Source organism: Microcaecilia unicolor, chromosome 10 (assembly GCF_901765095.1).
Source record: "Microcaecilia unicolor chromosome 10, aMicUni1.1, whole genome shotgun sequence".
NCBI lineage: Eukaryota > Metazoa > Chordata > Amphibia > Gymnophiona > Siphonopidae > Microcaecilia > Microcaecilia unicolor.
The window spans coordinates 116904616-116931783 of NC_044040.1; the positions used below are offsets into that span (position 1 = coordinate 116904616).

Genomic DNA, 27168 nt, shown 5'->3' on the forward strand with positions numbered 1-27168 from the left:
ATAGTTTCCACTATCTTTGCCTGGCACCGACTTCAGGCTTACCAGTCTGTAATTTCCAGGATCGCCCCAGAACCCTTTTTAAAACTCAACGTCATATTGGCCACCTTCCAATCTTCAGGTACTATGGATGATTTTAACAACAGGTTACGTACTACTAACAGCAGATCAGCAATTTCATGCTTTAGTTCTTTGAGTACCCTTGGATGTATGCCATCCGGTCCAGGTGATTTACTACTCTTTAATTTGTCAGTTTTGCTCAGTACATCTTCCAGGTTCACCAAGATTTCTTTCAGTTCCTCTGCATCATCACCCTTGAAAACCATTTCCAGTACAGGCAGATTTCTTACATCTTCTTCAATAAAGACAGAAGCAAAGAATTCAGAACAAAATTCCTGATTCTGTCCCAAATCCAGAAATATGAAAGAGGTTCAGCAGTCATATAACCAGGGAAATTGTCTGGGGTTTAGTAATAAAGTATAGCATTTTCATCATTTTAGCCTTATGAGAGGTTCCAGTGCAGAACTTTCCATTTTGTATTTGTGAAGTGCTTTATTGGAGGGAGTTACAGGTAAATGGAAGGTAGAAATTGTCATTCTTTACAACATTTCCTTTTAGTAAATCAGAATATCTCTACCCCTAATACCTGGAGGTGGAGTAGGAAAGGGTTCCTCCTTGTTCCCTGTGTATAGGAGGCGAGATGCATGCACAAATCAGCCAGTCCCAGACAATATAACATTCCTTTTTTTTTCCACCCCCCAGATGTGTACATGAAGGAGCTGGAGAAGTAGCTTTTGTAAAACACACAACAGTGCCAGGTGGGTGTTATTTTGATTTTCATGTTTTGTTTTGTCACAACCATGGATGTTTTGTGCCATTGATTCTTCCTTCCCCCCCCCCCCCCCCCCCCTCCAGAGATGGATAACAAGAGACTAACAGTAGGCTCACCATGTCCAAAACCAAGCCAGTCTTAGATTCCTCCTTTTTTCCTTAGATGAACTTGCAGGCATGTATGAGCTGCTGTGTCCTGATAATACAAGGAAGCCTGTGTCTGAGTATGTACACTGTAACCTGGCCAGAGTCCCTGCGCATGCTGTCATGACAAGAAGCAAGGGCGAGAACCTTAAAACAGAAGAAATTGTGTCTTTTCTAACAATGGCTCAGGTATTTGCTTCCATTTTTCACTCCACCATTTCTCATTTCTTTAATTGTACCAACTGTATTTTGTCCACAAAATTTCATTCCTGTCCTGATATTCTAACTCAAATATTAAAGAATTCTGTTCTTTTTGTTCTAAATTTGTTCCATAATGAGGAAAAATTGTCCTAATATTGAAAGGGAAACATGTTTTGGCTATCCAGTGGCTAATGCATAACTCCCCTGTCTGCAGATTTGTATTTTTATTGGTTTGGATTTCGCTCACACATTTTTCAGTTATAGCTCAAGGTGAGTTACAATCAGGTATTTCCCTGTCCCTGGAGGGCTTACAATCCAAGACCATGGTAGGGCTACCACACAGGTAGTGCATGCCAAAACAGCACTATTGTGGGGTGGGTAGGCTCCCTGGAGTAGTTTTGTGTTTGTCGTGCGGCATTTCCTGTGCCAGAAAATATTTTTCTATTTTGTAGTGCGAGGACACAGTGTAGGCATGCCTGGTGGTAATTGGCTATTGTCATGCACTGTCCAGTCGCCCCAGGTTAGCGCGTGATCCTTTACCGCGTACTAAAATAGGTGGTGGTAAGGGCTCAGGCAGTAAATTGCACCAATATTTTTATTAGTACACAGCCATTTACAACTTCCATTTAAAATAATGGACATTCTGGCTGTGGTAACAAGTGGCCTCGGCACACGGCAATTTTATGCATCTACAATACCGCAGGCCACTTTTTACCGCAGCTTTGTAAAAGGACCCCTAAGTTTGTACCTGAGGCAATGAAGGGTTAAGTGAATTGCCTAAGGTCACAGTGTGCCACTACTGAAAAAAAGGTGTGAGCAAAATCTAAATAAAAGAGATGCAGTGAGATTTTAACTGGGCTTCCCTGGTTCTCAGCCCATTGTTTTAACCATTATGCTACTCCTCTGCTTAGTCCATTAATTTCAAAACATATTTGTCCAAAGCAAATTACAATCAACATGTAAAACTGAATGACACATACATGGCATTTCAGTTCACAATATAATTGCATAAACCTAAACAGAAAATGATATCGATCAGAGGAAGTGGCGGTGTAAACCCGAAGCTCCCGCTACAAAACCTTAAAAACAGCTAAAATAAGCATCACCCCACGGCGAATCGTGCCCTGACAAAACGGTACAGGGGACAGAGAAAGCGCTTCGATCGGCTATGTCAGTTTCACGGATTAAACTCTCAACTTAGCGGCGTTCTCTTACCAGCAGAAGGGGAAGGGTCCAGAGATGCAGGATCAGGAAAATGGCGCCCGCGAGAACAGCTTGGGCCAGAGAGAGGGAGAGCCTTTAAGCAGTGAGCTGTTGAGAGAGGGGACAGAGTCCAATCAAGAAATCTGGACCAAACCCTGCGGCTGGTTCCAAGAAATAAAAACGGATATCAAAGAAATGCACCAAGACTTTGCCCAATTAGTTGCGGACTTAAGAGGAGAAATTAAGAGGAGTGGAGGAGTGGCCTAGTGGTTAGGGTGGTGGACTTTGGTCCTGGGGAACAGAGGAACTGAGTTCAATTCCCACTTCAGGCACAGGCAGCTCTTTGTGAGTTGTGACTCTGGGCAAGTCACTTAACCCTCCATTGCCCCGTGTAAGCCGCATTGAGCCTGCCATGAGTGGGAAAGCGCGGGGTACAAATGTAACAAAAAAAAAAAAATGGAACTGGGCAACCAAGTGGCAGAGGTTGAAAATGGTATGGAGGAACATGCAGAGACCATATCATCAATGGAGCAGCAATTGCAGGATCAGAAAGCAGAGACTAGGTACCTGATGGACAAAGTTCAAGACTTGGAAAATAGGAGCCGCCGCGCTAATATTCGAATACGTGGGGTCCCTGAATTGCCTGAATTTAATGACTGTGCAGCAGTGACGCAATCAATAGCGGTGCAGCTGCTCTCCTCGGCAGTGGAACCATGTGCTCCATCATCTATACGCCTGGAACGGGCCCATCGGGCTCTAGGAATGAGGAAGTCTAATCAGCCAAAGGACATTGTTGCATGCTTCACTGAATTTCAACTAAAAGAAGCAGTGATGAAAAAAGCAAGAGCGGCAAGTCCAATCAAGTGGGAACCCCATTGAAATATACTAGGATGTATCGGCAGCAACCCTGAAAAGAAGAAGTGAGCTGCGTCCATTAACATCCCAACTGAGGAAGGAGGGGATACCTTATAAATGGCAATACCCCTTTGCCTTGATATTTTCGCAAGAGGGCAAGCAGCGACGAGTGGCGTCGATAGAGGAGGCCCAGGAGTACCCTACGACAGCCTGGACAGGATGAGCCGTGGTTATGTTCTTCTGTTACAGAGTTTAAAATTCAGGCAAGATCGATGACAGCGAGATTTATTGCCCGGGGGTATCCCATGAGAGTCCTTAGAAGCGCTTATAAGAGGGCTTTACATGCCTATCATCCTTGGCTATTTTTACCCCGCCATAGACCGTCCAACTGCACTATGGCTTGCGTTATTCCTTATAGGGCCAATGATATCTGTGCAATTATACACAAGTATTGGCACGTGCTAATGGTTCACCCTGAGTTCAGCGAGCACCCCAAAGTGGTGTACAGATGTCAAGCAAATATAGGTGAATTAAGAGACCTAGTAGAGGTACTGACAGGGGTAGGCACTCCCCTTGTGGGGGGTGCGTATACTGCCAGTATTCCTATGACACCAGTGAGATCACCGTTCCCCACACTAACAATCAAAAAAAAAATTTTTGAAGCAAAATACTACATGCATCAGCAAACGAGTTATTTATTGCATCATTTGTCCATGTAATTTATATTACATTGGTCATACAAAACGTCAGTTGAAGAGCAGATTGGCTGAGCATATCTGAGAAGTTCTGAGAGAAGAGGACATTTCTCTGGTAAGTGAACACTACTTTGCTTGTGCTTTGGGAACTTAAAGATTGGGGTTTAAAGGAGGAATTGTAGGTTAGTGTTAGGCAAACTTAAAAAGCAAATTTCAACAGCTAACAGAAAACAGCTAATCTCCATAGTCTTTTCCACTGTACCACAGCATTAACAGATAGAATCTAACAGCCACTGCAGGATCTAATTTAGTATTAAGGGTGAATAAAAAGAGAGAGAGAGGGGGGAAAGCAAGCAGGGCCTAGTTTAGAGGAATAAAAAGAGAGAGAGAGAGAAAAGCAAGCACCATTAACTAGTTGCCATAGTGTATAAACCCCTTCCCCACAGTTTTAAACTGAACTTTTCTCTAGAAATAGGCATTTTCCACATAGTTTTAAACTGAAATTTTTCTAGAGGTAGGAACTCCTTTGTTCTAAACAGCAGTTATTTTTCTTTTCCTTGGCTGCTGGCTGCTGGAGAGTTAGCTCATCCAGTGACCTAGTTTTAAACTGAAACCTTTTCTAGAAGTAGGAACTCCTTTGTTCTAAACGGCAGTTATTTTTCTTTTCCTTGGCTGCTGGAGAGTTAGCTCATCCAGTGACCTAGTTTTAAACTGAAACCTTTTCTAGAGGTAGGAACTCCTTTGTTCTAAATGGCAGTTATTTTTCTTTTCCTTGGCTGCTGGAGAGTTAGCTCATCCAGTGACCTCAATTAAGTGATAATTAAGGTGTGGGGGAAGTAGAATACTTGCATAGGTTGCTCAAAAGAGGCCCCTTAGATTCAAAAGTATATAAAGAGGGAAGGTCCCACTGAACTTTCTTTCTGAGAAGTTCTGAGAGAAGAGGACATTTCTCTGGTAAGTGAACACTACTTTGCTTGTGCTTTGGGAACTTAAAGATTGGGGTTTAAAGGAGGAATTGTAGGTTAGTGTTAGGCAAACTTAAAAAGCAAATTTCAACAGCTAACAGAAAACAGCTAATCTCCATAGTCTTTTACACTGTACCACAGCATTAACAGATAGAATCTAACAGCCACTGCAGGATCTAATTTAGTATTCCCACCCACCCCTAGGACAACTCCTCATTTATAGTCAGTTATTGTAATTAGGGAAACAAGCAAGGAGTGCTCTTATAGGGTTTTAAATACATTTCATTACCATCTAAGAAGGAAATACTAAAATCATACAATACACTATATAAAGTAAAAGACACTTTTATATTAGGCTAATATCCTTAATACTGTAGCAAGTTTTAAAATATTGGAAAACTCAAAAACACTAAGATGGAGTCAGCAGTCCAGCAGCGAGAGGGGTGCTATCCAGTCTTTTGCATTGAGTGTCACATGTATGATTATCTCCCAGTTGGTGAGATGTCATATGTTTGCGCCCGATGCAAAGAGCTCCTAGCTCTTAGAGAACATGTCCGTTCTCTTGAGGCTAGAGTAGCAGACTTGGTGGAGCTGAGGGAGACAGAGAGGTACATAGAGGAGACCTACAGGGATGTTGTAGAGAGGTCCCACCTCCAGTCTAGTAGCCCTTGTGCTACCTTGGAGGAGGGAGGTCTCCTAGAAGGAGAGCATCACCCTGGTGAAGTAGGAAGTACTCCTTTAGCCAGGACCTGCCCACCAGGGGATGTACTATCCTCTCGCACTGAGGATATGTCTCCAAGTGCTGCCCGGGAGGGAAAGGTTAGGACAGCTGTTGTAGTTGGTGATTCGATCATTAGGCATATAGATAGCTGGGTGGCTGGTGGACGTGAGGATCGCCTGGTGACTTGCCTGCCTGGTGCGAAGGTGGTGGACCTCACGCGTCACCTAGATAGGATTTTAGATAGTGCTGGGGAGGAGTCAGCTGTCTTGGTACATGTGGGTACCAATGACATAGGAAAATGTGGGAGAGAGGTTCTGGAAGCCAAATTTAGGCTCTTAGGTAGAAAGCTCAAATCCAGATCCTCTAGGGTAGCATTTTCTGAAATGCTACCTGTTCCACGTGCAGGGCCCAAGAGACAGGCAGAGCTCCAGAGTCTCAATGCGTGGATGAGACGATGGTGCAGGGAGGAGGGTTTTAGATTTGTTAGGAACTGGGCAACATTCTGGGGAAGGGGGAGCCTATTCCGAAAGGATGGGCTCCACCTTAACCAGGGTGGGACCAGACTGCTGGCGTCGGCATTTAAAAAGGAGATAGAGCAGCTTTTAAACTAGAAATTGGGGGAAGGCCGACAGTCGCTCAAAAGCGCATGGTTCGCGAAAAGGTATCTTGCAAAGATACCTCACAAACAGGGAAGATAGGGTTTCTGGATAGTGAGGTTGCACAACAGACCATGGTAGGCCAGGTGCCCTTAAATACAACTAAAGATCAGACAAAAGATGTCAAATCAATAGTGTCAGGTACTAAGCATCATGCAAATAAGAACAACAAACATACTCTGAAATGTCTATATGCAAATGCTAGGAGTCTAAGAAATAAGATGGGAGAGTTGGAATATATTGCACTAAATGAAAAATTGGATATAATAGGCATTACTGAGACCTGGTGGAAGGAGGATAACCAGTGGGACACTGTCATACCGGGGTACAAAGTATATCGTAATGATAGGGTAGACCGGACTGGTGGAGGGGTAGCATTGTATATTAAAGAGAGCCTTGACTCAGATAGATTACAAATTCAGCAGGACACAAATCACACCTTTGAATCACTGTGGGTTGAAATTCCATGTATAAAAGGGAAAAAAATGGTGATAGGAGTGTACTACCGTCCGCCTCGCCAGGATGAGCAGGTAAACACAGAAATGATAAAAGAAATCAGAGACACGAACAAAATGAGCAATGTGATAATAATGGGTGACTTCAATTATCCAAATATAGACTGGGTAAATGTAACATCGGGACACGCTACAGAGATACAATTCCTTGATGAAATCAAGGACAGCTTTATGGAGCAACTGGTGCAGGAGCTGACGAGAGAAGGAAAAATTCTAGACTTGGTCCTTAGTGGAGCGCATGATCTGGTGAGGGACGTTACGGTACTGGGGCCGCTTGATAACAGTGACCATAATATGATCAGTTTTGACATCAACCTTGAAGTAACTGTACACAGAAAGTCAAATACGTTAGCGTTTAACTTTAAAAAAGGAGACTATGATAAAATGAGAAGAACGGTAAAAAAAAAACTTAGGGGGGCAACTGAGAGAGTAAAAACTGTACAACAGGCGTGGACGCTGTTCAAAAATACCATCCTGGAGGCCCAGGCCATACATATTCCGCGAATTAGAAAAGAAAGACGGAAGTCCAAAAGACACCCGGCCTGGTTGAAAAGTGAGGTGAAGGAAGCTATTAGGGCTAAAAGAAACGCCTTCAGAAAATGGAAGAAGGAACCATCTGAAAATAACAAGAAACAGCATAAGGAGTGTCAAAGCAAATGCAAGGCGCAGATTAAGAAGGCCAAGAGGGAGTATGAAAAAAAGATAGCTTTAGAGGCAAAAAAACATAGTAAAAATTTTTTTCGGTATATTAAAAGCAGGAAGCCGGCAAAAGAATCGGTTGGGCCGCTGGATGACCGAGGGGTAAAAGGGGCGATCAAGGAAGACAAAGACGTAGCGGAGAGACTGAATGAATTCTTTGCTTCGGTCTTCACCGAGGAAGATTTGGGTGGGATACCGGTGTCGGAAATAGTATTTCAAGCGGACGACTCGGAGAAACTTACTGACTTCACGGTAAACCTGGAGGACGTAATGGGGCAGTTCAGCAAACTGAAGAGTAGCAAATCTCCTGGACCGGATGGTATTCATCCTAGAGTACTGATAGAACTGAAAAACGAGCTTGCGGAGCTACTGCTAGTGATATGCAACTTATCCTTAAAATCGAGCGTGGTACCGGAAGATTGGAGGGTGGCCAATGTAATGCCCATTTTTAAAAAAGGCTCCAGGGGAGATCCGGGAAATTATAGACCGGTGAGGCTATTATCAAAAACAAAATTACAGAGCACATCCGAGGACATGGATTACTGAGACCAAGTCAGCATGGCTTTTGTGTGGGGAAATCTTGCCTGACCAATTTACTTCAATTCTTTGAAGGAGTGAACAAACGTGGACAAAGGGGAGTCGGTTGATATTGTGTATCTGGATTTTCAAAAGGCGTTTGACAAGGTACCTCATGAAAGGCTACAGAGGAAATTGGAGGGTCATGGGATAGGAGGAAATGTCCTATTGTGGATTAAAAACTGGTTGAAGGATAGGAAACAGAGAGTGGGGTTAAATGGGCAGTATTCACAATGGAGAAGGGTAGTTAGTGGGGTCCCTCAGGGGTCCGTGCTAGGACCGCTGCTTTTTAATATATTTATAAATGATTTAGAGATGGGAGTAACTAGCGAGGTAATTAAATTTGCTGATGACACAAAGTTATTCAAAGTCGTTAAATCACGACAGGATTGTGAAAAATTACAAGAGGACCTTACGAGACTGGGAGACTGGGCGGCTAAATGGCAGATGATGTTTAATGTGAGCAAGTGCAAGGTGATGCATGTGGGAAAAGAGAACCCGAATTATAGCTACGTCATGCAAGGTTCCACGTTAGGAGTTACGGACCAAGAAAGGGATCTGGGTGTCGTCGTCGATAACACACTGAAACCTTCTGCTCAGTGTGCTGCTGCGGCTAAGAAAGCGAATAGAATGTTGGGTATTATCAGGAAAGGTATGGAAAACAGGTGTGAGGATGTTATAATGCCGTTGTGTCGCTCCATGGTGCGACCGCACCTTGAGTATTGTGTTCAATTCTGGTCGCCGCATCTCAAGAAAGATATAGTAGAATTGGAAAAGGTGCAGCGAAGGGCGACTAAAATAATAGCGGGGATGGGACGACTTCCCTATGAAGAAAGACTAAGGAGGCTAGGGCTATACAGCTTGGAGAAGAGACGGCTGAGGGGAGACATGATAGAGGTATATAAAATAATGAGTGGAGTGGAACAGGTGGATGTGAAGCGTCTGTTCACGCTTTCCAAAAATACTAGGACTAGGGGGCATGCGATGAAACTACAGTGTAGTAAATTTAAAACAAATCGGAGAAAATTTTTCTTCACCTAACGTGTAATTAAACTCTGGAATTCGTTGCCGGAGAAAGTGGTGAAGGCAGTTAGCTTAGCAGAGTTTAAAAAGGGGTTGGACGGTTTCCTAAAGGACAAGTCCATAAACCGCTACTAAACGGACTTGGAAAACTCCAAAATTCCAGGAATAACATGTATAGAATGTTTGTACGTTTGGGAAGCTTGCCAGGTGCCCTTGGCCTGGATTGGCCGCTGTCGTGGACAGGATGCTGGGCTCGATGGACCCTTGGTCTTTTCCCAGTATGGCATTACTTATGTACTTATATAATTTGCGTCACAATAGGCAGGAAAATCCTATAGTAGCAAATTGGCAACAATATAACCATCAGATAGAGCAGCTTCGCTGTGTTATATTATTGCAACTGCCTCCTCCTATTCATGGAGGAGACATTAGTGCTCATTTGCTGGTGGTGGAGCAGCGCTATATATTTATGTGGAGAACGGTGTCCCCCCTCGGCCTTAATCGGGAGATCGAGTGGGTTTAGTGTAGTGTGCCTTTAAATGAGCGGGTGTGGTCTTCTGGTATGGAAGTTAAAAGCAGGTTAGTTCCGCCCTGACAGCTCAGCGTTGTGGCCTCCGACCCCTGTTGGGGGGAGTACTCTTCCGGCAAGTGGTCGTATATAAGTATAAAAGTAAGTGAAGAGATATTGTCATTATATTAAGTTAATATGAGTTGTTAAATGGATGGTTGTGAACGATGTGATTATTATGATATTGTAGGCAATGTGCTGGTTCCTCCTGAGGAAGAGTTGAAATGTGGTCCGGCATTGGGGAACCGCTTGTGAATATGAAAACAGCATGACGCTGCAGTGATGATAGTTCAAGCAGGTTTTCGCCCAACTACTGTCTAATGGATATTGAGAGCGTAGATTTCGCTTCCTTGGGTCTCCCGAGTCTTGCTTGCTTCCAGGAAAGATTCCACAAAGAGGTGTTACTCGTTCAAATGGAGGAGGTTTGCCATCTGGTGTGACAGCAAGGCCCTAGATCCTCGCTCTTGTCCTACACAGACCCTGCTTGAATACCTTTTACACTTGTCAGAGTCTGGTCTCAAGACCAACTCCGTAAGAGTTCATCTTAGTTCAATTGGTGCTTTTCATTATCGTGTAGAGGGTAAGCCTATCTCTGGACAGCCTTTAGTTGTTCGCTTCATGAGAGGTTTGCTTTTGTCAAAGCCCCCTGTCAAACCTCCACCAGTGTCATGGGATCTCAACGTCGTTCTCACCCAGCTGATGAAGCCTCCTTTTGAGCCACTGAATTCCTGCCATCTGAAGTATTTGACCTGGAAGGTCATTTTCTTGGTGGCTGTTACTTCAGCTCATAGAATCAGTGAGCTTCAAGCCTTGGTAGTGCATGCTCCTTACCTCAAGTTTAATCACAACAGAGTAGTCCTCCGCACTCACCATAAGTTCCTGCCAAAGGTGGTGTCGGAGTTCAAATGGAGGAGGTTTGCCATCTGGTGTGACAGCAAGGCCCTAGATCCTCGCTCTTGTCCTACACAGACCCTGCTTGAATACCTTTTACACTTGTCAGAGTCAGAGTCTGGTCTCAAGACCAACTCCGTAAGAGTTCATCTTAGTTCAATTGGTGCTTTTCATTATCGTGTAGAGGGTAAGCCTATCTCTGGACAGCCTTTAGTTGTTCGCTTCATGAGAGGTTTGCTTTTGTCAAAGCCCCCTGTCAAACCTCCACCAGTGTCATGGGATCTCAACGTCGTTCTCACCCAGCTGATGAAGCCTCCTTTTGAGCCACTGAATTCCTGCCATCTGAAGTATTTGACCTGGAAGGTCATTTTCTTGGTGGCTGTTACTTCAGCTCATAGAATCAGTGAGCTTCAAGCCTTGGTAGTGCATGCTCCTTACCTCAAGTTTAATCACAACAGAGTAGTCCTCCGCACTCACCATAAGTTCCTGCCAAAGGTGGTGTCGGAGTTCCATCTGAACCAGTCAATTGTCTTGCCAACATTTTTTCCCCTTCCTCATACCTGCCCTGCTGAACGTCAGTTGCATATATTAGACTGCAAGAGAGCATTGGCCTTCTATGTGGAGCGGACAAGCCCCTTCAGGCAGTCCACCCAAATGTTTGTTTCTTTTGATCCCAACAGAAGGGAAGTCGCTGTTGGGTAACGCACCATTTCCAATTGGCTAGCAGATTGCATTTCCTTCACTTATGCCCAAGCTGGGCTGACTCTTGAAGGTCATGTCACGGCTCATAGTGTTAGAGCCATGGCAGCGTTGGTGGCTCACTTGAAGTCAGCCACTATAGAAGAGATTTGCAAGGCTGTGACTTGGTCATCAGTCCACACATTCTCATCTCATTACTGCCTTCAGCAGGATTCCTGACTGGGCAGTCGGTGCTTCAGAATCTGTTCGGGGTTTAGAATCCAACTCTACCCCCCCTAGGCCCATTTTTGTTCTGTTCCAGGCTGCACTCTAAGTTAAATGTTCTCCGTAGGTCAATCTTTGTTATGTCCTTGCCATTGCGAGGCCCAATTGACCTTCTTTGTTGTTTTGAGTGAGCCTGGGGTGTTAGGGATACCCCATCAGTGAGAACAAGCAGCCTGCTTGTCCTCGGAGAAAGCGAAGATACATACCTGTAGCAGGTATTCTCCAAGGAGAGCAGGCTGATTGTTCTCACAATCCCGCCCATCTCCCCTTTGGAGTTGTCCTTTTTCTTTGTTATTGCTTTATAATTTAACTAAAGCGGGACTCTCGCACAACAGGCGGGAAGATGGCCGTGCATGCACATTGCGCATGCCCGCGCACTCGAAGGCTCTAGCAAACCTTTGTTGCTAGGAAGATTTCCGTTCCTGGGGGCTGCCGTGGACGTCACCCATCAGTGAGAACAATCAGCCTGCTGTCCTCAGAGAATACCTGCTACAGGTATATATCTTCGCTTTTCTGTGGTGCAATCAAAGTGAAACAGGTACTTTACCTGTCCCTATTGAGATCACCATCCATATTTTGTACCTAGGACAATGGAGGTTAAGTGATTTGCCCAGGGTCACAAGGAGCTGCAGCAGGATTTGAACCCAGTTCACCAGGTTCTCAGCCCACTGCATTAATCATTAGGTTACTCCTCTACTCCTATACTTCATCTCTACTCTATCTTGGTATGGTCCTGAAACCAGAAAATATTAGGCTGTGGAGGGTCCTGGAAGAACCCGTGGTCATCATGCAACAGCAACACTAACTGGCTAGTCACAATCCATGATTAACGGAAGTCTGTACACATATGCTAGAAGTACTAGGTGCTATTCTATAATGGACATGCGTAAGTCAGGGGCCGGTATTCAGCTCTATTTAAGCTCCCAGGAATGGCTCCTGACACTTAGCTGGTTAATTTCTAATATTCAGCGTGAGATAGCTGGTTATCTCTGTTGAATATTACGGGGAGATTCTATACATGGCACCTAAAAAATCTGTGCGGAAACATATCCGACTAAGCGTATTCTATAAGCAGCGCCTAGATTTAGGCGCAGTATATAGAATACACTTAGTCAATATTCCAGCATCTAAACTTGTATGTAGATTTAGGTGTAGAGGGCCATATTCTATAACTATGTGCATGAAACGCCCATTTCCCCACTCATAACCATGCCCCTTTTTGCCTGTACGCATTAGAAGTTAGATACATTGTGTTACAGATATGCTTAGTGAGCTATGTGCATAAATTCTAATTATTGCCAATTAGCATTGAATGTGCTGAGTACTGCTCTGCACTATTTATGTTCTGTGTGAAGGTCAAGGGTCAGACTCTCTGCAGAAATCCTAAAAGTAGCTTAAATTCAATTATCTAAACGAAACAAGGTTATAATAGATGAATATCATCATTGCAAAGGTGATTAGTATTTAGAATGTGCAATTTAATGTAAAACAATACGCAAAACTTATAGTCCTCAAATTTATGGCCAGCAGCCACTGAATGTTAAAATTGTACAGTGCTGCGTAACCCTGGTAGCGCTTTAGAATTGTTAAATAGTAGTAGTAGTAATGTTCAACTAGAGATTTATCTTTAATCTGTCTTTTGAGTTCACTTTTATGTTCAATAATTCTAACATTTAATTTTCATTATGTCCCAAGGATCAGTCCAGACAAATGGGTTGTGACCATCTGCCAGCAGGTGGAGTTAGAGAACTCTAAAGAGTTGTGCCTCATAACTATGCTTAACAACCAAGCCAGTATTCTCTATCTCCAGCAGGTGTGATAGCAGCTCCTGTGCGCTGTGGTGACTTCTGTGTGGCCTTCTGTCCTGCTTGCAGGTTCAGTTGAGCTTGGGGTTGAGAATATCCTGTGCCTCAGGTGTAAACCTAGAGGTCTAGGTCCCTCCCTACTCCCCCATTGCCACGTTCTAGCTCTTTATCTCAGTCTTCCCTTCTCTTTTTCTCCTGCCTCTATCTAAAAGAAAAAGTAGCCATTGTGGTTCTTTTTGAGAGCACTTGTGCTATGGGCAGATTGTGGGGCTTCAGTGCCTTGAAGGTCATCAGACTGATTGTTTTCTGTGAGTATAATTATTATTCTCTATGTCTGAGCCTATTAAGTCTTGTACAAGCTGCGGGGGTAAGCTCTTGGCTACCGGTTGCTGCACGCTTTACTTCTGTGGACATGTCGCTTTTGCCTACTTTGGCCATCAGTACTTCATCTCTGGGAGTTCAATCTAGCCCACTACGATGGCGGTTTTGGCGGGCTCAGCACCAATGGCTCCTGCACACAGCGAAGCTTCAGCAGCCATTTTGTCAGTGGGTTCCTCGCCTGCTTTCATGTCCCGGGATGTTGGTTTTGCATGTCTCTGCCCTTCCATTTTCGCCTGAATTTGTTCTTTTACATCAGGCCTTTTTATTAAAGTCAATTCAAGCTGCCTCTCCTTCTTCTCCTCCTCATGTTGCTTTTGAGGAGCAGCTTCCTAAGAAATTAAAACGTTCCATTTCACAGGATTTGGAGAATGTTCCTCCTCGGGACTCATTGGAGGTTTTATGTGTATTCTGAGTGTCCTAGTTCTGCTGATGGCCCTGACTTGGACATTTCAGAAGCAGACAGGGGTGATGATCCTAATATAGCTAGGCTGTTTTTGAGTGCGGAGTTGTCTCTGTTGTGATCACAAAATCTATGGAGGCTTTAAACATTTCTTCTTCTGCTTCTCAGTCCTCTGGTCCTGCTCCATCTATTATGTCAGGTACAAAGAGACCTCCTGTATCTTTCCATATTCATGAGCCAATGCAGGAACTTATTGCAGCTCGGCGGGAGACCTCTGATTCTAATCTCCAGGTGGATCGTGCTATGTCCAAATTATATCCCCTTCTGCTGTCTGATTTAGAGCAGCGTGGTCTGCCTAATGTGGATGCCCTTATTACGGTGGTTACTAAATATACCACTATCCCTGTTGAAGGTGGCACTGGAGAGACCTCTGGATGACAACGCTGAAGAAACTGCTCCAGGACCATCAGGTTTTGGCAGTCCTCCAAGGTTTTAACCTCAGTTCCAGTGAACCACTGCTGATGCTGGTATCTTAGCTGAATCACAAACTCACTGTGAGTATCATCCACCCCCTTTTGCAAGGTCCAGAACTTTAGTCTGCAGGTCTCTGGGGTAATGGCATGATGGTTCAACAAAGCTTTGCTCACCTCTTCAAACTGGGAGCACATCTCCATGGACCAGGGGCGTAGCCAGACAGCCAATTTTGGGTGGGCCTGAGCCTAAGGTGGATGGGCATGGAATTCCCCCCCCCCCCCCGGTCCCCCTCCAGTTTGCTCCTCTCTCTCCTCTCTGTCTACAGACCCCAAATATTAAATACTTGAGCTGGCAGGGGTCCCCAAACTCTGCCAGCTGAAGATTTCCTCCTCCTCCTCAAGCAGCCAGCACTCTTCCAAATGGCAGCCAGCAGCACTTGTCTCAAATTGATGCTGCTGCTGGCAGGCCTTGCATGCTCAGTGCTTTTGCATGTGTGAAAACTGAGCATGTGCAGAAGGGCCGGTCTCAGCATCAGCTCAAAGCAAGTATTGCTGGCTGACATTTTGAAGAGTGCTAGCTGCCCAAGGAGAGAAAATCTTCAGCTGGCAAGGTTTGAGGATCCCCACCAGCCACAGCAAGAGTATCACAATTTTGGGTGGGTCTGAGTCCAAAGTGGCCCACCCAGGCTCACCTGTGGCTATGCCACTGCCATGGACAGTCCTTGGACCAGTGAGCTTTCCTCCCAGATAGTGCACCCAGGGATTGGTCTTCATTCAAGTGAAACAGCGCTTGCTAAAGTCACCAATGTTCTGTTCCTGGCCAGATCCAAAGGTCGCTATTCTATCCTCATCCTTCTCGATCTATCTGCTGCTTTTGACACTGTTGATCACAACCTACTCCTTGATACGCTGTCCTCACTTGGATTTCAGGGCTCTGTTCTTTTCTGGTTTTCTTCTTATCTCTCCCAGCATACCTTTAGTGTATACTCTAGTGGATCCTCCTCTACTTCTATCCCACTGTCAGTTGGTGTACCTCAGGGATCTGTCCTGGGACCTCTTCTTTTCTCCATCTATACTTCTTCCCTTAGTACTCTGATCTCATCCCATGGTTTTCAGTATCATCTTTACGCTGATGACTCCCAGATCTACCTCTCCACACCAGAAGTCTCAGCCGAAATCCAGGCCAAAATATCAGCCTGCCTGTCTGACATTGCTGCCTGGATGTCTCAGCGCCATCTGAAACCAGGGGCGTAGCTACAGGTGGGCCTGGGTGGGCCCAGGCCCACCCAATTTCAGCCCAGGCCCGCCCAGCGCCAGCACCAGCTCCCATTGCCTGCCACTGCTGCTTTTCCTGATGAGCAGCAGGGCCGGCGCTACAAAAAGAAGAAGCGCTCAGCTGACTGAGCTGAGCGCCAATGCGTCGCTAAGGACGAGAAAAAATGTTTTAAAAAAAACGCGGCACTGCAGGCAGCCTCGAAGCATTGGCTGCTGGCTCTGCAGGCTCCTCCCGTCTCTTACATCACTGCCCCTGTAGCGAAGCAGGGGCAGTGACATAAAAGACGGAAGGAGCCTGCAGAGCCAGCAGCCAATGCTTTGAGGCTGCATGCAGTGCCGCGTTTTTTTAAAAACATTTTTTCTCATTGGGTTAGCGTTGGCGCTCAGCTCAGTCAGCTGAGCGCTTCTTCTTTTTGTAGCGCCGGCCCTGCTGCTCATCAGGAAAGCAGCAGTGGCCAGCAATGGGAGCTGGGGCTGGTGGGCCTGAATGGGAGAGGGAAAATGGATGGCAGGATGGGGAGAAAGAGGGAAATGGAAGGATGGGGAGAGAAAGAGGGAAAACAGATGGGAGGATGGCAGAGAAAGAGGGAAAATGGAAGGATGGGGAGAGAAAGAGGGAAAACAGATGGGAGGATGCAGAGAAAGAGGGAAAACGGAGGATGGGGAGAGAAAGAGGGAAAACAGATGGGAGGATGGCAGAGAAAGAGGGAAAACTGAAGGATGGGGAGAGAAAGAGGGAAAACAGATGGGAGGATGGCAGAGAAAGAGGGAAAATGGAGGATGGGGAGAGAAAGAGGGAAAACATGGGAGGATGGCAGAGAAAGAGGGGAGATGGATGAAAGGATGCAGAGAGAAAGGGGAGAGACTGGAAGGATGTGGAGAGAGAAGGGACACTAAACAGAAAAGGGTAGAGAGGTAGACACTGGTTAGAAGGAGGGAGAGAGACATTAGATGGAAGGATCAGGAGAGAGGGTAGATGGGTGGAAGGATGGGGAGAGAAAGAGGGAAGACGCTGGATGGAAGGGTAGGGAGAAAGAGGTGACACTGGATGGAAGGATGCAGAAAGAAAGAGGGAAGGCTATTGGAAGGATGGGGAGAGAGAGGGGAGACACTGGAAGGATGGGGAGAGAAAGAGGAGAGCTGCTGCATGGAAAGGGGGAGAAGTGAAAGATTGGAGAATAAGAGGAAGGGGCATGGGGAGAACAAGGGTGAGAAAAAGATGAAAAGCCATAAGTAGATGAAGGAAATTAAAGAATGGATAGTAAGAATGAATTAAATCTGGACACAGAGAGAGGCAGAAAAATATTGAAGAAAGCAAAGAAAAAGGAGAGAAAAATGACAAATGGCCAGGAAACCCTGGCAGAAGAGTTAAGCGAAAACGAAGGAAAGCAGAATCTAGAGACTGGGAGCAACACAATGAGAAAAAGTAAATGGCCATACAACAAAGGTAAAGAAAATAATTGTATTTTTAATTTAGGATAAAGTAATATGGTGTTAATAAAGTTTCAGAGACCAATACTTCCTTCCTTAGGTCAGGAGAGGATACCATAACAGCATTATACTGACCTGAGGCAGGAGGTTTTGGCCTCTGAAAGCTCACTGAAAAGGATTAGGCTATTAAATAAATTGTCTGAAATCTGATGCACTGAAAAGCAGCACTTTACCCTGTGTGACAAATGCATCCGAGTGTGACTACATTTTGCTGGGGGGGGGGGGGGGGGGGGGGGGGTAGAGAGAAAATTTTGTGCCCACCCACTTTGGGTTCAGGCCCACCCAAAATTGGCAGTCTGGCTACGCCACTGTCTGAAACTAAACATGACCAAGACTGAGCTTCTTGTCTTTCCCCCTAAACCAACCTCTCCTCCTCCCCCATTCTGTATTTCTGTGGATAACACTCTCATCCTTCCTGTCTCATCAGCTCGTAACCTTGGGGTCATCTTCGACTCCTCCCTCTCCTTCTCTGGACATATTCAGCAGACTGCTAAAACCTGGCGTTTCTTTCTGTATAATATCAGCAAAATTCGCCCTTTCCTTTCTGAGCACACTACCAGAACCCTCATCCACACTCTTATCACCTCTCGCTTAGACTACTGCAACTTGCTTCTCACAGGTCTCCCGCTTAACCATCTCTCTCCTCTTCAATCTGTTCAAAATTCTGCTGCACGACTAATATTCCGCCAGTGTCGTTATGCTCATATTAGCCCTCTCCTCAAGTAACTTCACTGGCTTCCTGTCCGTTTCCGCATACAATTCAAACTCCTCTTATTGACTTATAAGTGCATTCACTCTGCAGCTCCTCAGTACCTCTCCACTCTCATCTCTCCCTACATTCCTCCCTGGGAACTCCGTTCACTGGGTAAATCTCTCTTATCTGAACCCTTCTCCTCCACCCCTAACTCCAGACTCCGTTCCTTTTATCTTGCTGCACCATATGCCTGGAATATTTTTTCTGAGCTGGTACGTCAAGCTCCATCTCTGGCCGTCTTCAAAACTAAGCTAAAAGCCCACCTTTTTGATGCTGCTTTTAACTCTTAACCCTTATTCACTTGTTCAGAACCCTTATTTTATCATCCTCACTTTAATATTCCCTTATCTTTTGTTTGTCCTGTTTGTCTGTCCTAATTAGATTGTAAGCTCTGTCGAGCAGGGACCGTCTCTTCATGTTCAAGTGTACAATGCTGTGTACATCTAGTAGCGCTATAGAAATGATGAGTAGTAGTAATAGGTCTGGAGCTTTGGATGCGAGCCATTTCCATCTCCATCTTTAATTTCTGCAGCTGGAACTCATGCTCTCACACTATGGTTCTTGCTCCTCTCCCTGCTGTTGCTCTTTCCATTCCTCTCACCAGGGCCGCCGAGAGGGGGGGACAGGGGGGACAAAATTCCCGGGGCCCAGGCCTCCGAGTGGGGCCCGGCGCCGCAGTCCCACCCGCCACCGCCATCGGGCCCCTTCCACCCGAACCCCCGCCAGCAGAAGTGCTGTCTTCTGACTCCAGCATGCGCGGCCCACACAGACGCGCTCCTCTCAGCTGAACTTCGCTGTACTCTGCAGGGCTTCTGTGCGTCTGACGTCCTGTGCAGGACGCACAGAAGCCCTGCAGAGTACAGCAAAGATCAGCTGAGAGGAGCACGTCTGTGTGGGCCACGCATGCCGGAGTCAGAAGACAGCACTTCTGCTGGTGGGGGTTCGGGTGGAAGGGGCCCGGCCCGGTGGCGGAGGCGGGTGGGACTGTGGCGCCGGGCCCTTCTCAGGGGGGGCGGCAACAACCTGGGGGGTGGCAGTGGGGGCGGGGCCGGGGGCCCGGAGGCGGCCTTGTCCCGGGCCCGGCCCAGTCTCTCGGCGGCTCTGCCTCTCACCGCTATCACTCTTTCTGCTCCTGTGACGGCTGTTGCTCTTCCCATTCTTCTCGCTGCAGCTGCTGTTTTATTTATACCAGAATCACATCAACTTTATCAGTCCCAGTTTTTCTCCACACGTCAATCATCAGTATTTTCCAAAAAGCTTTTCAATTATCAAAACTAATTATACAACTCTTGCCTCAGTAGTGCATAATTGTCCCACAATGATTTTTGGGCAATACTAACAGCACTAACTGCTTCATCGGCATAAATACTTTTATATTACTATACTCTAAGTACTTATCTTCAATATTTTCGGACAGCGTAATGCCCTCAGTCCGAAAATATTGAAGATAGGACTAGTTTTCTAATACATTTACCTACCTCTGGAGGCAAAGGTTCCAATGATACTCCGGTCCCTAAATCGTTATCACTAGCGTTAGTAAATTTTCGATCGCTAAAGCGTAAATATAATTGCATTATAGATAGTATTGACCTTTTCCACCTTGATCTATTTGCACTTACAGAAACTTGGCTTCTTCCTGGAGAGGAATCCTATCTATTTCAGAGTCTTCCATTAGAATACTCTGTGAGTTACATATCTCGAGTGGGTAAATGAGGCGGGGGTTTAGCAATTATTTATAAATCTAATCTTAAAGTAACTGAGATCACCGATCATGGTCTCCCATACCCAGAACTCTTATTGTTGAAGATAAATATGAGAACTGGTACTTTTCATACACTTCTTTTTTTATTGTGCTCCATCTAATAGTAGTGCAGATTGGGACAATATCTACCAAACTATAGCAGATGCTAATGTGAAATTTCCAAATCTCTTGCTATGGGGAGATTTTAATATACATGTAGATGACAATACTGACCCTCAAGCAAAGAGATTTCTTAAATTTATATTTAAATCATTTTTATTGATGGTACAATGCAAAAATTACAGCTGCATAACTTAAACAACCGAAACCTTAAACCATCAGTCATTTTCAATTGAACCCCAACTCCATCTCCCCCTCCCTTAAACTACCCCCCTCTATGATTCAAGCGTTTAATCGATGGGAACATATGTTGATGCCTTTACCATACTAAATTATTCAATAAATCAATTTCTCCGACAATCAGCAAATACAGCATTATCACCATCTACAAAATCTGTCTCCCACTTTTAACTCCAGAACACCCCCACCCTTTTTCCCCTCCCTTCCTCTCTCTTAACTACTGTGAAAACATACCCCCCCAGCCACTCTCCCACCCCCTCCCCCTATTGCCATGCCATGAACCATAACATACCACGCCTTACGAGTTAAGTATCCTGCTCCGTGCCACCGACGTTAGGGAATCCCAAAACGGGGCCCATATCTGGCAGAATATAGCCCCTCTAGGCGAGGCTAGGTCACTCACAGCTCTACGCTCCAACGAGCAAAGAAAAATCATCCTTGCACGCCATTACGAGAGTGATGGGCCATCCGGCGTAATCCAACTAGCACTGCCTTTTTAAGGAATGGCTTCAACCCTTTTGGAGAGATCTGAGACAAGTGAAATCTATCAAACAACAACGACGGTCTGCAGCGTCAGATAATCCCCCACAGACCCGACACCTGATTGCAAATCTGTCTCCAGAAGTCCAAAACTGCTGGACATTTCCAAAACATGTGTCCCAGGTCTGCCTGGGAATAGCCACATTTGAAACATTTATTGTCTCTTCCCATACATGCCCTTCAAGCCCTATGTGGGGAAATAAACATACATGTCAAAAACGTATATGATGTTTCCCGCAGCGCCACACTCTTGGAAACTCTTGGGATGTCCAAAAAGCATGCCTTCAATTGCTCCGCTTGAATACCCACCACCAATTCCCTATTCCATTGTATTGCTAATTGCCCATAATCATAGTCACCAAGGTGTTCCCGAAGCCCTGCATGATAGTATTTAAGGGGAACCGTCCTCTGTGCATCTAAAGCCAATATGGTTAGTAACTTTTCCCACATTTCTGGGTTGACTGACGAGGGGGGGAGTGACCGCAGATAGCGACGCAACTGAAACATTGCAAAAGGATCCTTCCTTATAGCTCCAAATTCCCTTGCTAATTCCTTCAAGGTCTTCAGGGTCCCCTCTTCTGTGTATATTTGATGAATGTACAATATACCATGAGAAGCCCAATTGGCAAAAGTAGCTGACATGTTGTCCGGCGGAAAATGTTCATTGCCCCTTATCGGTAACAGTGGTGAGCATGTCGCCAAAAGCCCATAATGGCGACACATCCAGCGCCAGGTTCTCCGCAGGGGTGACAATATAGGCGCAAAGAATGGGGGGGTTGGCGACTCCCTAGGTGATGCATGTAACCAGAAACTAAAGTGCCGTGGAGACAACACCTTTGTTTCCATCTCTGTACACAAGAAGTAGCTCTTGTTGCGGAACCAATCTGAAAGGTGGCGCATATTGCTAGCCACCGACAAAAACTTAAGATTCAATAAACCTAACCGTCCTTGACTGCGCGGAGATGGAGCTTTGCTGCCGCCAACCTGGGCCTTTTATCCTGCCAAATATATCGAGTAACCATCTGCGTCGCCAAGCTCTCATCCCTACGCGTAAGAAGTATTGGCAACACTTGGAACACATAAACCCATTTGGGCACTAGAATCATGTTATATAAGGCTATCCGGCCCATCATGAAAAGAGGAAAAGACTTCCACACTTGTAATGTACGCCAAGTATTCTCCTTCAAGGGCGCTATATTCAACTCATACAGACCAGTCAAGTTTGTAGATATCCAAACTCCCAAGTACTTCAGAGAATCCTCAGCCCAAGAAAGCGGGAATGTACCTTCCCAAAAATCTCGTATCTGGGACTGAATCGGTAAAGCCCTCGATTTCTGCAAATTTAAAGACAGTCCTGAATAATAGCCAAACTCCTCAAGTGCAGCTAATAAATAACCTAAAGAATGTTGGGGCCTAGTTATGGTCACCAGCACATCGTCTGCAAAGGCTAATGTTTTTATGACGTTTCCGTGCAGACGTAACCCAGCAATATCTGGATCTCTCCGAATAGTTCGCAACAGGGGCTCCAAGTATAAAAGAAATAAGGTAGGTGACAACGGACATCCCTGCCACGTACCAACAGCAACCAGAAGGGAACCAGAACGTATACCATTAACCACCAGAGAAGCCCGAGGACACGTGTACAATGTTGTTATGGCAGAGAGAAACCACCACTTCAAACCTATATATTTTAATACTGAAAATAGATATTCCCAGCGGACCTTATCAAAGGCCTTTTCGGCATCTAGACTAACTAGTAATAAAGGCTCTGCAGTGAAAAGGCTCTGGGCGATAGCTAAGCAAACTTTCCGCACGTTTTGTCATGGATGACAGCCTCGAACGAACCCAACCTGGTCTTCTCCCACCAACTCAGATACAAAGGGGGCTAGACGATCTGCCAAAGTCTTTGCCAGAATCTTTAAGTCAACATTAATGAGCGAAATCGGTCTATAGGAACCCGGCTGTTCCAGTGGCTTTCCCCCTTTAGGAATCAGAGTAATCAGAGCTTCGTTAGCCCCTCTTGAAAATGTTCCACGTCCGAAAGAGTGCTCAAAATAACTCAGCAAAGGGCCACAAAGCTACGGGAACAACAACTGGTAGTACTGTGCCCCGAAGCCATCCGGGCCCGGCGCGGAGCTATGCTTTAATGATTTCACCACTTTCTGCACCTCCTTAGCTTGTAGCGGAGCATTCAGCTGGTCCAACGCCTCCGGAGATGGTCCCTGTTGAGTCTCTGGGGTGGCATATAATTTTGTATAGTAATCCTGCAAAATTTTTACAACCTCCTCAATATTATTCATCCTACGACCATCTGAGTCCTGTAAAACGGGAATAAATCTATTGCCTCCCCAAGTCCTGCTGACACGCACCAGCAACCTACCAGACTTATTGCCATATTTATGAAATATGATCTATAAAATAGTTGTTTCTTTGTTCTCTCATGCATCATAGTGTTCAGAGCTGCCAACGAGGCTGACATTATTTCTCTAGTCCCTCTAGAAGGATTGGTCAAGTAGGCCCGTTTGGCAACTTGATATTGTTTCTCTAAAAGCACCATGCCTCGTGCTAGTTTCTGTGAACGTGCGTACATAAAGGCAATGATATCACCCCTTAACACCACCTTAGAACTGTCCCAAAACAGTTGTGCCTCATGCTCATGCCCCCCGTTCGTTCCTACATAATAGGACCATCTCTGGCATAGATAGTCTTTGAAGGCTTCATCATCTTTTAAATATACTGGAAATTTCCACAGCCGCCGGCAAAGCCTGGTGACTCCCAGGTCCAGTTCCACCCATATTATAGCATGGTTGGAAACTTCCATGGGGCCAATCTCTGCGCATGACACTTGCGGGTATAAAGTAGACGATAACAAAATGTAATCCAAACGGGACCAGGTACTATGAGCCCTCGACATATGGGTATAGTCTCTGTCCGAAGGGTGACTCAATCGCCAAGGGTCTACCAAGTTTAAAGCCTTGCTCAGGAATGCCAACCCCTTACCCTTGCCCATTGCTCCTCCCTCCGTATGTCTCGAGCGGTCCTGCCAGCCATCCATAACTTGATTGAAATCTCCTAGCACAATCCATGGAGCATTTGCATATTGTATCCCCAATCACACTAGATGTTGGAAGAAAGAATGGTCATACACATAAGGACCATAAACATTAAAGAGGAATACCTCTTGGCCCAGTATGTTTAGGTGAAGTAATATATAACGACCCTCCCTATCTTTTTCCACTACCCTAGATGTACATTGCAAACATTTATGGATCAATACGGCTACTCCCCCCCTCTTACCCCCGGAGGTTGCAAAATAACACTCTCCCACCCAACGTTGTTTAAGTTTTAAATGTTCTATGTCTGTTAATTTAGTTTTTTTTTATTTTTTTAATTTAGTTTCTTGAAGGCATGCAATTGAAACTTTGTGGCATTGAAGAGCAGACAAAATTTTTGTCCTCTTCATAGGAGAGGAAATACCTGACACATTCCATGAAATCAGCCTAGGAATTTGTGACTTAACCATGGTCCCACCACTCAGGCCGAAGCAAAACTAATGTCTTCAGAACATTATGGACCCCCAGGCGCCCAGCCCTCGCCCAGGTACCCAACTTCCACCGTCGGGACACAGAACCAGAACACTCAAAGCAAATATCAATAGCAAACATGACATGGCAGTACCCCCACCTCCCTTCCTTTCCCACCACAAAATATCTCAAAAACCAATTGGCATTACAATTTCCCCTTCCCACCTCATCCCCTCCCCTCCTCCCTACCCCAAACTTGTCCCCCCAGCACATACCCAACCTGCTTCATGGATCGTCACCAACCCACAGAGTCACTTACCAACGCCTATCAGGTTCCCTCCTCCTATGTAAACCATACTTCTCCGAGGACAAGCAGGCTGCTTGTTCTCACGACTGGGTGACGTCCGCGGCAGCCCCCACCAACCGGAAAAAGCTTCGCGGGCGGTCCGCACGCAGGGCACGCCCACCGCACATGCGCGGCCGTCTTCCCGCCCATGCGTGACCGTTCCCGCTCAGTCCTTTCTTTTCCGCGCCTGGAGAGAGTCGTGCTATTGCCGCTCTCTCTTAGTCAGCCCCGGAAAACCGTACGCGTTCTTCGCGAATTCGTTATTTTTTGTTTCTGTTGCCGCGCGCTCCAGTTTTCTTTTTTTCCTCTTCAAAAAAAAAAAAAAAAAAGAGAGCACGCGTTTTATTTTCCCTCGTTTCTAGTGGGGGCGTCGCGTTGCGGCCTTGTGGCCGCGCGGTCGATTATTTTTCGAGGTGTGATTTACCGCCACCATCGACGACTTTAACTTCGCCGACGCGATTTTTCCGTCGATGTCCTCGAAGGTCCCGAGTGGATTTAAGAAGTGTGGTCGGTGCGGCCGGCCGATCTCGCAGACCGACACCCACGCTTGGTGCCTCCAGTGCCTCGGGCCGGAGCACAATATCAAGTCGTGTTCTTTGTGTCTTGGTCTCCGGAAACGGACTCAAGTTGCGAGGCAAGTTCTTCGGGACCGTCTTTTTGGAACTTGCGCCGGCCCCTCGACGTCGACCTCGACGGCATCGGTATCGACGGCCGGTTCTTCGGTACCGGTATCGAGGCCCGAGAAATCGGCACCGATGGCATCGACCCCAGGAGCACAGGTCCCGTCGGCCCGCCGGTCCTCCGGTGAGGGTAGGGGTGAGAGGCCGCGTGGGCAATCGGCCCCGGTCACTCCCTCGGCCCATGGCCCTCGGGACCGAACCCTGTCTGACCCGGTTCCTCGGGACCGAGGGGGATCGACGTCCTCCTCCTCTGTTCCACCTGGCACCGATGACGGGCACCGCAAGAAATCTAAGAAGCACCATCATCGGTCGCCTTCGGTGCTCGGTACCGGCGAGAAGTCGACGCCGAAGCGTCCGCGTCGGGAGGAGAGATCCCCTTCGGTTGTGGAGGTACCGACGCGTCAGGGTCCCAGCACTTCGGTGCAGTCTCCTGGACCCGAGCAGCTTCCGGCACCGACACCTGTACCGGCCCCCCCGTCTTTCCCGGCAGCGGGCCTGGACGAGTGCCTCCGAGCCATCCTTCCGGGGATCCTGGAAGGGCTGATGCGCCAGGCTGTGCCGGCGCCGGGGGTGCTTGCGTCCTCAGCGCCGTTGACTGTGGCGCCGGCGAGCTCTAGCCCGGTGCCGAGGCCGTCAACACCGCCGCCGCTTGCGGCGCCGGTCTCGACCGCCACGCAGGTGGAGTCCCCATCGACGTCGATGGAGGGAGCTTCATCCCCGCCAGCGCGGGAGTCCACCACTCGACGACACCGAGGCCCCGGTGCCTCGACGTCGAGCCGGGCCCGGTTAAGGACTCAGCTACATGAGCTTATGTCCGATACCGAGGAAGAGGCCTCGTGGGGGGAAGAGGAGGACCCCAGATATTTCTCCTCAGAGGAATCTGCGGGTCTTCCCTCGGACCCCACGCCTTCACCAGAGAGGAAGCTCTCGCCTCCTGAGAGCCTCTCTTTTGCCTCCTTTGTAAGGGATATGTCTATTTGCATTCCCTTCCCCGTGGTCTCTGTGGATGAGCCGAGGGCTGAGATGCTCGAGGTCCTCGACTATCCATCACCACCTAAAGAGTCCTCCACGGTGCCGTTGCACAATGTCCTCAAGGAGACACTGCTTCGGAACTGGATGAGACCGCTATCTAATCCCATCATCCCCAAGAAAGCAGAGTCCCAGTACAGAATCCACTCGGACCCAGAGTTAATGCGGCCCCAATTGCCCCATGACTCGGCGGTCGTGGATTCTGCTCTCAAGAGGGCACGGAGTTCGAGGGATACCGCCTCGGCGCCCCCGGGGCGGGAGTCTCGCACTCTGGACTCGTTTGGGAGGAAGGCCTACCAATCCTCCATGCTCGTGACCCGCATCTAGTCATACCAGCTCTATACGAGCATCCACATGCGGAACAATGTGAAGCAACTGGCGGACCTGGTCGATAAGCTCCCGCCGGAGCAGTCCAGGCCTTATCAGGAGGTGGTCAGGCAGCTGAAGGCGTGCAGAAAGTTCCTGTCCAGGGGTATCTATGACACCTGTGACGTGGTATCTCGTGCTGCGGCCCAAGGTATAGTGATGCGCAGGCTCTCATGGCTGCGTGCCTCTGACCTGGACAACCGCACCCAGCAGAGATTGGCCGACGTCCCTTGCCGAGGGGATAATATTTTTGGTGAGAAGGTTGAGCAGCTGGTGGACCAACTGCATCAGCTGGAAACCACCCTCGACAAGCTCTCCCACCGGGCACCTTCAGCATCCACCTCAGCAGGTGGACGTTTTTCCCGGGCCCGGCAGGCTGTGCCCTATTCTTTTGCAAAGCGTAGGTACACCCAGCCGGCCCGAAGGCCTCGTCAGGCACAGGGACAGCCGTCAGGCACAGGGACAGCCCCAGCGCGCTCGTTCTCATCAACAGCGTGCGC

General features: G+C 47.0%; 1 protein-coding gene across 4 annotated transcripts in view; it reads left to right on the forward strand.

The window, feature by feature from the left end:
* TF (transferrin) overlaps window positions 1–27168 on the forward strand; it is a 642048-nt gene that overhangs the window by 193895 nt on the left and 420985 nt on the right. For all 4 annotated transcript variants that reach the window (XM_030215724.1, XM_030215726.1, XM_030215725.1 and 1 more), the window contains exons 6-7: window positions 760–815; window positions 992–1161. In XM_030215724.1, the coding sequence (XP_030071584.1) occupies window positions 760–815; window positions 992–1161 (226 nt within the window). The remainder of the gene's footprint in view (window positions 1–759; window positions 816–991; window positions 1162–27168) is intronic.